The sequence below is a fragment of the Vigna angularis genome, chromosome 3 (genome assembly GCF_016808095.1).
Source record: "Vigna angularis cultivar LongXiaoDou No.4 chromosome 3, ASM1680809v1, whole genome shotgun sequence".
In the NCBI taxonomy this organism is placed as follows: Eukaryota; Viridiplantae; Streptophyta; class Magnoliopsida; order Fabales; family Fabaceae; genus Vigna; species Vigna angularis.
The window spans coordinates 21,037,534-21,050,906 of NC_068972.1; the positions used below are offsets into that span (position 1 = coordinate 21,037,534).

Here is a 13,373-nt window from a genome sequence, read left to right on the forward strand (position 1 = left end):
GGGTTTTTAGTACCTTACTAAATTGCTTTTTTATTTATATTTATTTTTTTGTCACATTAGCATAGAAATTATTTATTCTTTTATCCATTTGTTTTATTTTTAAATTTATTTATCTTAAAAATTAAAAATATTTTTATACTATTTTTTATTTTGAATATTTCTATATTATTTTTTTATTCTTCATTTTATGCTTTTATAATTTCTATTTTTGGTCATATAATAAATTATTAAAGAATATTTATTAGATAAGTCTATCAACTATATGAACATTAAACAAAAATAATTTATTATAATTTATCTATTATAATATAAGAAAAAAAGATATTATAAAATTTACCTTATTATCAATTTTTATTTTGTTGGCAAGTATAATTTTTTAGTACATTATTAAATTAATTTTTTATTTATATTTTTTTTTCACATGCAGATATTTACTTTTTTTTATTGATTTATTTCATTTTTAAATTGATTTACGCTAAAAATAGAAATATGTTTATATTATATTCTTTACATTCTTAATATTTTTATACTATTTCTTTCCTTTAATTTATTCTTTTTTAATTTTCAATTACTTTATCATGTAATAAATTATTAAAGAATATTTATTAGATGGATTTAACAATAAAAACTAGACAAAACATTAGAAAAAAATAATATATTATAATATAAGAAAATAATATACTAGAAAATTTACCTTACTATTTGTCTTTATTTTGTTAACAAGTTTAAGAATACATTAATTAGATAACTAAAGGAAAAAATATTAGACAAATTTTTCTATATATTAATTAGACAAGTTTAATAATACACATTAGATGAGTATTAGACAATTAGTTTCACTCACAAATAATATGAGTCTATTAATACACATTAGTTAAATTGTTCATATATTGGTTATATTAGTATAGCGAAAAATATATGATATGAGTATAAATACACATTAGATGAGTGTTTCCATATAAGCCATGTATAGCAAAAAATGTTTCCATATATTGATATAAATGTGTCATTTCATACATTGATTAGATGAGTCTAACAATATACATTAGACAAGTTTGTTTGTACATTAATTAGAGGATGATACATGTTTAGTTTTACACATTATATGAGTTTATTAATACACATTAGATTATTCTATCCTTACGAGTCATTTGATATGCATTAAACAAGTTTGTCAATACTGTAAGTCTAATAATACACATTATACTACTTTATCTATACACTTATTTATATTTTTAGAAAGTCTACTTTCCATATTTATCTATATGTCCTTTATATTTTAAAACTTAATCTATATTTTTACACTTATTTTTTCTTTTATATTTTACAAAGTCTACTATTTATAATTTAGAAACATATTGACTTTTTAATCTATAAATAATTTTTCATATTAATTCTATTCCTAACTTAAAAATATTTTTTTTCAACCTCTAAATCTCTTTAAATAAACTCACAAATAACTATATACATGTTTTAATAATAAAACCCATTTTCCAATCCAATATTCTCCAAATCCACGAGGTTGTACACACCTATATTAATAATATTTTATTGAAAATATTTTTAGGGTATGAATATTTCATATAAAGTTGTTAAAAAACATTTTTCTTATTTTTCCTTTGTTGACAGAAAGCTTCTTCCCCAAGAAGATGGCCATGGCTGGTCCTTCAATCTCAAACATGTTCTTTCCCTTCCCCAAAACGCGCCAACTTACCTTCCCATTACCCCGATCCAGATTCCAAACACCTCTCACACGAACCCAAAACTCAATCAAACTAGCCACACGTGAGAACTCCTCAAGCTCCACCGTTAGAGACCAAGAACAGGAGGAAGCAACAACGCATCACACGCATAACCACAACTACAAACCAAAGCTAGAGGAACACCTCAAGCGCCTCCCTGAAGCCTGGCGCCAAATCCAAGGAGAGGACGACTGGGCCGGGCTTCTGGAGCCCATGGACCCGCTCATGCGGATGGAAATGATCCGCTACGGCGAGATGGCCCAGGCCTGCTACGACGCCTTCGACTTCGACCCCTTCTCCAAGTACTGCGGCAGCTGCAGGTTCACGCCCCACAACTTCTTCTCCTCCCTCGAAATGCCACGCGTCGGCTACACCGTCACGCGCTACCTTTACGCAACCGCCAACATCAACCTCCCTAACTTCTTCAAGCACTCGCGCTGGTCTAAGATGTGGAGCAAGCACGCCAATTGGGCGGGCTACGTCGCAGTTTCCGACGACGCCATGACCAGCCGTCTCGGCAGACGCGACATCGTCATAGCGTGGCGCGGCACAGTCACGTGCCTCGAGTGGGTGGCGGACCTCATGGATTTCCTGAAACCAATCTGCTCAAACGGGATCTCATGTCCTGATGAGACGGTGAAGGTGGAGTCAGGATTTGTAGATCTTTACACGGATAAAGAAGAGAGTTGCGGTTACTGCAAGTTCTCGGCGCGGGAACAGGTTTTGACGGAGGTGAAGAGATTGCTGGAGATTTATAGCGAGGAGGAAGTGAGCATTACGATAACAGGGCATAGTTTGGGGAGTGCGTTGGCGATTTTGAGCGCGTATGATCTTGTGGAGACTGGAGTGAATGTTATGAGGGATAGTAGGGGTGTGGCGGTTACGGTGATGTCGTTTTCGGGGCCGCGGGTGGGGAACGTGAGGTTTAAGGAGAGGTTGGAGAGGCTGGGGGTGAAGGTGTTGAGGGTGGTGAACGTGCATGATGTAGTGCCGAAGGCTCCCGGAGTTTTGTTTAACGAGAAGTTGCCGGCGGCGGTGATGAAGGTGGCTGAGGGGCTGCCATGGAGCTACTCGCACGTTGGGGTGGAGCTGGCGCTTGACCACATGAAATCGCCGTTTCTGAATCCCAATGGTGATGCAGTCTGTGCCCATAACTTGGAAGCTCTTCTGCATCTTCTGGACGGGTCAGTTTCATCTTTCAAACCCTTTTCTGCATTATAAGCTCTTCTGCTATGATTTCTGTGCTGTTTTCCTGAACCAACCTATAAGGGTAGAATAAATCATGCGAGTTATTTTGCATATGTAATCTGCAATGGGGGTGCTAGACGACATCATATCATATGCGTGTCTTTTAATTCCGTTATGTTCTTTTATGTGTTACATATTTTCTTTTAATTATTATTATTATTATTGATTATGAACTATTTGGAATATAGTCATATTTTATGTGCAATTTTTTGGTTGCCCTTATATCTATCTAAATGTTTTTTTAAATCAATTAATTGAATTTGTTTATTTAATTATCAAATTAAAATCTAAATAAAAATTTTAGAGTTAAATATATTTGTAATCTTTTAACTGAGACGGAAAATTAGTATCAAAATTTTGATATATTTTGATGTTAAACTTAAAAAATCAATTAATATAATTTTCTCAGTCTAATGATCTTAAAATTTTTTAATGTTAAATGGTGTTTCATATTCATATTTGATTTAGAAATGAGTCAAATGGTACAACCAAAGTTGTTTATGTTTAAAGCGAATCCGAGCTCTTTGCTCTACTTGCTTTCTTTCTTCTTGTGTAAAATGATTCAGGTCTCCTTTCTCGATCGGTTCAGTGGAATGACCTGCAAGGAAATACTCTGACGCTCAAGTTAGTGGGGTGTCTTCCAAGGTCTCCAATCAAATAAAAAAAGTCAAATATACCTGGTCATTAGTGCTGTATTTATAGGCTTTGTAATCATCCGGTCCATTGGACGTCATTTAATGTCCTTTAATGCAATAAACCGTGTGCCTAATCATTCCCTAACGCCTTTATGTCCGACATAATGTGCCCGATATTATCCATTAATTGGCTATAAATGTCTTTCGCACGATATAGGAGTTATTCACCATTAATACACATTAATGCCATTAACCGCCTTCCGATCGGTTATTTACTGTTGCATTGATCACCTCCAGTGGATCGTTTTTAACGCCCAGCTCGTCCCCTTGTATAGTACAAAAGTCAACCTAAAACATGATTTGACACATAAAATAATTTAATGCAGTTGGGTGAAAAAATTATATTTATTTATTTTTAAAGTTTGATGTTTATACTGTATCAAAATTTAGAATAATAGTAAATTTTAATTTTGCTTTAGAAACTAAAACCATATTTAAGAAACAAAAAATAAAAAATAAAATATATTAGTTTTAATTTGAGATTACATTGAAATAAAATCAAAGCACATGGTCCGATTGCAAATATTTGTATTGAAAACTTGTGTTGTCGGTTGAGAAAGATGGTATAGTTGGCAATATAGTATGATATAGCACGTTTTGTGAAGAAGAATAAATAACATAGTATATTAGTTGTAACTTACGTCGCTATTAGGTGAGATAGGGATAGATTTTAGTGGGCATTGATTATTTTAAGAAGCAATAACTGATGATGATGATATGAACAACCTAATACATAACGTCAGTGACAAGAATTAATACTGATTCCGTTGAGGGAAAGGGATATATTGGTATTATAAAAGGACTGGATCAATATTTGAATTAATTAGTGATGAACATTTTTGTTGGTCTTCATATAGATATGTATTATGGTAATAAATTAGATAAGAATGGGACCATATGCATCATAAATTACTAGATAGTGGCATTGCCATCCATGAATTTCATTATTGGAGAAGTTGAAGCTATATTGAATATACTAGCAAGGACAAAATACTTGTTTTTTTTATTTGACTGCTTTCTTGGAAGCTCGGTATAAGTTGTTAATTTCGTGTTTACATTGCCAGTAATAGTTCTTTGGTCAAACCTAAGAAACATGTATTCTTACAACCATCAAGCAAGTCAAATGGTTGATGATGTGCAGATACCATGGAAAGGGTGAAAGATTCGTGCTAGCGAGTGGAAGAGATCCAGCACTGGTGAATAAAGGATGTGACTTCCTGAAAGACCATCACATGATTCCACCAAACTGGAGGCAAGATGCGAACAAGGGCATGATGAGGAGCAATGATGGACGCTGGATTCAGCCTGAACGACCAAACCTTGACCTTCATCCTCAAGATATGCATCACCATCTCACCCAACTCGGTCTCACCAATTCATCTCATGCATGATGCTTCCATGTTGTAATTCATCATATATATAAAACTCTCACTTAAAATAAACACAAGATCATAATTACCACCTTGTCAGATACCTTGTCCTAGTTTTTCTTCAAATATTGAACACTTCTCAAAGTTGGTTAAGTAATGGTCAAGTAAATTAGTCTCATTTATGAAGGGTGTGTATTGTTAAGGATCAGGTAGATCTCATAACTCATAAAAAGTGTTATATATCCAGGAATCCTAATTGCTTTAGCTCCCAACCATCCAAATTCATGTGGATTTGAGGTATCTATTAGGTTATGTTATGTTAGTAGTAATTAAATTATTTACTATTTTTTTGTTTATTTATTTTATTGTCATTCATATTATAGGATAAGATTCTTCATTCAAATTAAAGACTTGTTCTTCATCATTGGATTATTAAAGACAAAATATTATTAATACGGATAAATTAATATATGTAAAGAAAATTAAACATTATTTTCTAGTATGCATAATTTATCTACAATAGATCCATTTTTTCGTTGTGCATGTTAAAAATGCACTTTTTAACCTTCAATTCTTATCAAAATCAGTTTTTTTTTGTAATTTTATGCTGCTGATTTGTTATTGTTTTTTAATTCAATATAGATGTAATGATGATTAAATGTGATGAATAAGTTCATTACGCTGTTTTAATTCTTTAGACGAATCGAAAAAAATTGCAAAATTATATTTTTTTTCTGGGGCATTTTATAAATATGATTGATCGTGCATCCAATATATTAAATTTCACAAAAATTTTCATAAAAATGGTTTATAATTTTGTCCACAAAAATTTACATAAAAATGGTTTATAATTTTGTCCACAAAAATTTTAGGGAAGGTTTGAATTTTTTATTGAACTAATTTTTCTTTTTAAGTTTCATATCGTTTTTATTTATTTATTTTTAATGCTATTTTGAGGAAGTTATTAATGACGATTAATTAATTACTAAAAGTAATATATAAATTAGATTTATATATATATATATATATATTAATTAATTATACAATTGTAATTACTATAAATATTGTAATATCCCAAATTTTTAATAGTATTAATATTATTATAGAATTCATCACACATCAATAAAATTAGAACACTCTTGAAAAGTATATATGAACTATTATTGCTATCCAGGTATAACTATAAAGTATAACATGTACTAAAAAAAGTCAAATAAATTTGAAATCAACAAGATAACTTTACACTAGAAAGATAAGTGTAGCTAAATGTTATCCAAAAGGAAATACATATACATATATAATTACAAGATTAACAAGATAATAAACTAAATCTACTCTTATGCTACATCTCTGCGACCTAACAATTGATTTAACGAAAGCTCCTCATCTGCTTACATCATAAAGATAATTATGGCAATCCTGTGAAATAAGCAAACACAAACACAAAGAAAATGATAAGCTATTGTTATTAAAGAATGAACATATAATCAATTACAACAATGGTTTATAAGTCAATTATAAACCACTAACAATATTCATACACACTTCTTCCTCTAACTCTAGACTGACCATCCAGATACATGTATTGATTTCAAACTATAGAAGTTATGCCTTTGAGGTGGAACAACAAAAACTTCCTCAACAACAATCACCACACTCTAAGGTTAATCCTTTCAAGCATCTATGACCAAACAATTAACCAATAGACTAAGGACATTCTGCTACTCTCTACCACATAACTATCATTATCTTCTTAAGACTAGAAGTTATTGAAAGCGTCAAAATAATCTCTAATTAATAGCATCCCATATCAATACATACACTTACACAAAATCATTTTAAGGACTTCTCTTTGAAATCCCTATAACCATATTTCACATCCTTTACATAGATTTATTCCATACCATCATATAGTTGAAGTTCATTACTGCACATAAGACTGATATCATACCATATACATTCAGATTCATAAGAGAAATGAAAGTAGAATCCACCTAGGCAGGACAACTAGTCGCCCAACGCCTGAAATCCTGGCGCCCAGCGAGCCCTAGCTCACCCAACGAGCAATTTCACTCGCCCGACAAAAGTGAAAACAAGGAGCTCCCACAGCCAATCGAAGGAGCTCGCTCAGCCCCTGAAACTCACTATCAAAATCCTATTTACTCGCCCAGCGAGCTGTTTTCTCGTTCACCCACTTTGCATAATTTTGCAACACTCCAAATATGCCAAAATAACACTCCTTCAACCTCACATCTCCTATCCTATGCACTTCTACCAACTTCTAATTGGTATTCTAAGCTACAATAAACCTATCCAAATATATATAATCCAATCCAAACAAATTTTAACTCATTCTACCATAGAACTTCCATTCAAAATCAACTAAAATGCTACTTTAACGACCATAAATCATTTCTACCAATTCTTACTCATAAGTAAGCTAGTTAGGAGTCTGAACAAGTCCAAAATGACCTAAAAACAAACCTCAAGTTCTCCACTTTGCCTCGGATCTTTTACTTCTAAAACTCACTACTCAAAACCTCTAAAATACCTCTAAAACCATTCAAATTGCAACTAATTGATTATCACTTTGTCCTAACTTATATATCTACCTACTCATAACTTAAACAAGTTCCAAATGACTACAAGACAGGCCCTAAAGTCCAGTTCTCCCTCTTTGACCACTGTTACAAAATCTCACCTATCAAAACCTTTATTTTAGACCAAGATGGCCTATGATTTCACATAAACCTTTCTTCTCAACATCTCATCCACTTGACACCACTAACCTCACAATAACAGAATTCATGACAATCACTCAAATCCAAACAAATCATAAAAATACACCAACATCATTCAACCAAGTAGCATCATTCCAAAATACGTAATACAATAACAATCAATTTTTAACATAAAAAACAACATGCATTAATTTCATATACTACCAAATATCATTTCATACTTAATAATTCAATTAAAAGAAAACACTAGCTTCCCTTACCTTATCAGAATATCTACCAAGCTCTACGCAATGCTCTACCCTTGCTTCGAGTCCAAGGAATCCTAGGAACACATACAAATCATCGAATTTTGATCAAAGTGAGTCCTTAGGAGCTTTGATCAATAAAGAACTAGAAAGGAGGATGAACGACACATGCGAGAAACTTTTGTCGCCTGCATCTAAACTACAAATTTAAGAAAATGAGTAGAAAATTATTTGTTCTAGAAAGGAAACTGATCGGATGATGATGGAGAATATATTGTTGTGATCTCTTAGGATTTTTCTGATCGTCAAACAATTGATCAAGGAGTAAGAAATCGTAGAAAGAAGAAAAATGGAACTTAGAGAAAGAGTTCTAGAGATGTGGTACGTGTTTTAGATAATGAGACGAGTTTATGAATTTCTATTTATATTATTGAATTATTTTAATATTTAAAATACTTGGTCTCATTATTTTAAATATCTATCAACTCTAATACTCTATTTTCTAGGTTCTTACATATATAATTATCAATTTTATACTATAAAATTAAATGCTTCAAGATATTAATCTATTTTTATTTATTTAACTCTAAAAAAAGTTTCTATAAGATACATTCAATTTAAGAACATGTTAATTATTAATTTAAAGAGACGACCTTGTTACCAAGTGACTCTGTAATTAAAAGGACTAAAAATACATTTGATGTAATATTAAAATAAAAGTTAATTTTTCACTCATTGCCTAAACAACAACCCACGGAGTATAAAGATTAATTAAATTATCCTTGTAGGAACAACTTGACAAGCAGGGCTACTAGTTATTATTTTCTTTTTTAATAATATTGTATGTAATACATTTGTCTTAAAATTATAAATGTGTGTTAGAATCACCCAACTGAATAATTGCGTTAGGATAAAATAAAGAAGGGAATTGAATTGATTTTTTTAATAAAATTATGCTTTTATTTTTTTTTTACTTTTTTATAAAGTGACTTCATAATTAAAAATGATTCCTTAAATAATAACAAAAAAAATAAAGAGTATAGGAAAGTGAGATTTACACAATATCCAATTGTTAACCTCTAAAGAGGATTAACAAATTACTAAAATAAATTATAACTTGCATTCCCGAAGAAGATATAGTTTAACTACAAATTATTATATACAGATTTAGATTTGAATTTGTAAGTAAAGTAGTGTTATATACCAATTTTCTCAACGGATATGAAAATTTGAGTTATATGAATTTTTTTTAGGTCATAGTAAAAAAATTATCTACCGATTTTCCATATGTAATATTGGGGTGCTATAGTGGAAATTTTTCTAAAGATACGATCCATAGGTAAGTAAAACATAAGCAACCCCTTATTTTGTAATTTGCACTTTGACCATTAATGAATTGAAGGTTTCACGTGCTTGATCTATGTATGTTTTCCCATATTTTTTTCTTGTGCTTTCTTTGCATGATTACATTAGCATATATTTCCAGGAATTTGAGAGAGATGTTCAAATTAGATGTTGCATGATGTCCATTTAGTTCACATTGTAGTATAGACGATTGTTGCTTAACTTTTGCAATTTACTCTTGCACAGAGTTTTACTCAGTCATTCGAGATGAAAAATTAGTGCGTAATCATCGAGTGTTGTCTCAAGGATGGGTTGATAAACCTACGAAGAATCCAACAAAGATATAGTTGGAAACCAATATTTTTCCAATATTCAGGTTAGGGAGGTTTGTAATTCTAAAAGGCGTTTTCCCTCTACTGTATTGCTTTTATTTTATTTTATTTTTGTTGCTTTTGATCATGATGAAGAAGATGATAAAAGATTTTGAAATGAAGAGTAGAAAGAAGATGAAGAACAACATTAATTATTTTGTACTTACAGGAACTTTAATCATTATTGTTACTGTGTTAGAAACTTTTGTTTAAATATTGTTAGAGATTAGACTATGTTACATTAGTAACTTTTTCATAAGGTTGGATTTTGTTTATCTAATATAGTTTGATTTTATAATGTTTGGTTTTACGAGAGAGTTAAATTTAGTTAAAGAATATTTGATGTTAATTACTTGATGCTATTTATTATGTTTGTAATGACCTTACTAGTGAAACATTATATATAAACTGACCACGTTAATTATGGATTTATCTATAAATAATTATGTATTCGTAACTAATTATATATGAATTTATTCATAAATAATTACCTACAAATTTATATGTAAATAATTAGTTACAAATTATGTGTTTATATGTAGTTATCTATGGATTTTTCCGTAGATAATTTACTTACGGATAAATTTGTGGTAACGGTTGTTACGATTATTTTATCTATACATTTTTATCTGTAGGTAATTTATAAGTAACATAATATTACTTACGAATTTTTTGCGTTACCTACGAATTTTTGTTATAGATAATGAGTTTTTTTTCTTGTAATCTCTTTTGAAGACACTAAGAGATAAACAACATCTTTCTTGAATCACACAAGAAATGAAATATCTCCTTTGAGTTACACAAAAAATGAACAATTTTTTCTAGTAACTATAGCAACACTCAAGAACACACTTAGTGAAAGTTATTGCTCTACCAACATTAGGTCTTACAAAGTCTTTTTTGACAAACACAAAGAGTTTCTTTCGCAGTCTCAGCTTTAAACTTCTAAAAGAAAATTTATTTTAGAAACTAGGTTTAGGAAAAATATATAGACTCTCTCTTTTAAGAATTAAGTCAAGAAACTGAAGAGTCAAGTCGTAATTGTCGCTCATAATCAATTATTTCAAGAGATAATCGATTATCATAGAAATTTTTCAAAATACTTTTTTCTAATGTGATAATTAATTACCAGAAGGTGATAATCGATTATCATAGAGACTTTTCTAGGAAATCAAAATTCATTTGAATAATCGATTACCACTATAGTTAATTGATTATCAAAGATATTTTTTAAATTATTTAAAGCTTTCCTGAGTGATCTTGTGCAAGGCTGCTTTGTGACTCTTTAAACTAACTCCTACACACAATTTTGTTCATGACAAGACGTATTACAAAAGTTTAATTTTCAAACCTACTAAATCACAAGTCTTCCAATATCTTTTGTATGTTTACGTTCTTGAACTTATTTTTGTCATCATCAAAATATCTTAACTTCGTGCAATTACACAAAGTATTTACTATATGTAACTACACCTAGCACCTCACTCATACTTTGTAGTTTTTACTAAGCTCTAGCACTTAGTCTACTATTATACTTAATATTTTTCAGGTCCTTATAATGTTTTGATGAAGACACATCCTTTGAAATAAAATGTTCTCCATTCTACAAATCATACAACTTTCATCCTTTATTTATGAACATATAATCCATAAAAAATACATTTTTCTACAAATATTCAATTGTAAAAGCATATTTACCCAAAAACTTAATAGGTAAGTTTGCTTGAAAGCATAAAGCTCTTGCTAAATTGAAAATATGATGATGTTTCATTTTGTTGAGGTGTCCCATCATAAAAAGTTTGATGCGAAATTTCATGTTTAACAAAAATAATCCTTCAAAATAACTATAATAATATATATCTAAAATAACTAAATATAACCATAAGACAACCAAAAAAAAACTTTACAATGTCATCGTTTTCCATCAAAGATGCTTCAACATCTATCCCTCATATGCTCATGTCAATAACATGATCATCGTAAAAAAAATAAACAATACACAAAAGACAACAAAAGTGACAACATGATAAGTTAGTGTTCAAAAGAAAACATTATTAGTGTTAAAGATAAAATCGTCTATGTGCCCAAAAACTTTAATGTTTTGAAGTTTAATGAAATAACATTAAAACGGGATAATAAACAGAAAACAACTTAAGATGAAAACACAAGACTTAGAGCTTGAATCCCAAACATAGAAAACATAGAAAACTTAGGTAAACACTTAGGTCATAGGAAATAGAAAAGCATCTATGTTAAAACACTCAGACGCATGACTTAATGATGTTCTGCCTAAAAGTGTCCAAGAGAGATTAAGTTAAACGCTCAATGATGGTAATACTTTGAACATGTATACAACCTCTCTCGAAAACAAAATAGATCGAGACAATGTCTCTGACAAAATATATTAAAAAAACTTAATGATTAAAATGTGTAAGAAAGCTTAAGCAAGCTAAACGATATCTATCTAAAAAGATATAAAAGCCAAAGAAGTGTTTACTTGACTAAACGATGCCATGAGTTTAACAAATATCTCATCTTATGATGAAGTATATATCTATGCTTGGTATCCTTAGAGAAAAACACTTAATCAAAAAATGTTACCCAATTGTAGAAAATCAAAAAGCACTTTGTTGTTTCGAGCAAACATTAAATATTCAACGTTCAAAAACAACAAAAGTGATAAGAAAAGACATATATGTTGCATGCACAGTTTACTCTAATTTTGTAGATAAGCTATACTACAAGCATCCATGGTGCTATAGATCAAATATAAAAAAGTGAACGTTAGAGACAAAGAAGATATTCACAAAATGTTCATCACTTGAAGCAAAGTCTAAAAAGATCGTACAACCTACTTCAAGCAAAGGACTGAAAAAGCACGTATGCTCTAACAAAATTGACTTACGCAACGACTGCTGTAAAAAGAAGAAAGAGAAAACACAAGTATCAAGACTTTAAACTACAAACTCAGTCTCACAAACATATAACCATGAAGCCTATAAATAAAAGATCTCTCAAAAACAAAATCAAGAGAATAATAAGAGAGCATAAGAAAAGAAAAACTTACAACGACATACTCAACCTGAAAAAGAGAGGAGAAAGAACTCAAGAAAAAGAGTACATCTAAGCTGAAGAAAAGATAAAAGAAGAGAAAAAGAGAAAGAAATACTCTCAAGCTACATAGTCATATTGCTTACGATTGTAAAAGAGAAGAGAGAAAACACATGAAAGTATTTAAACTGTTTTGTATTGTAATCAAATCCTCTCTGTGAGAGATATAGTCTGAACTACTTGTAAGCAATCGTTAACTGAACTCTGTTTGAGTTAAGGAATCTTAACAAGGTTGTTGAGTACCAAAATTGGTATGAATACTTAAAGAAAATCTCGGCAAGGTTGCTGAGTATACCAGGAGTAATGCTAATACTCATTTGTAATCGGGTGAAGATTATAGTGGAACCCTCTGCAGAGGAGACTAGACATAGCTCAATTAAAGTGAACTAGTATCAAATCTCTTGTGCAATTATATCTTCTCTTACTTAAAACGATAATCTTGTAAAAACCTGCAGTTGTGCTTTATTTCTAAATACAAGAATCTTCCAAACTAAACGATTTATTTC

At 30.4% G+C, this 13,373-nt stretch overlaps 1 protein-coding gene across 2 annotated transcripts; it reads left to right on the forward strand.

Moving 5' to 3' along the window:
• The first annotated feature begins 1,508 nt into the window (after positions 1–1,508).
• On the forward strand, positions 1,509–5,319 carry LOC108325354 (phospholipase A1-Igamma1, chloroplastic). Of its 2 annotated transcripts, none has more exons than XM_052874025.1 (2): positions 1,509–2,926; positions 3,557–3,976. In XM_052874025.1, exons 1-2 carry the CDS (start codon positions 1,650–1,652, stop codon positions 3,585–3,587), a joined length of 1,308 nt encoding a protein of 435 aa, XP_052729985.1. In that variant the 5' UTR covers positions 1,509–1,649; the 3' UTR covers positions 3,588–3,976. The 2 variants fall into 2 exon arrangements, with proteins under 2 accessions (XP_052729985.1, XP_017413906.1); XM_017558417.2 differs by lacking the exon at positions 3,557–3,976 and adding an exon at positions 4,827–5,319 and having other exon boundaries at positions 1,512–2,926.
• The last annotated feature ends 8,054 nt before the right edge of the window (positions 5,320–13,373 follow it).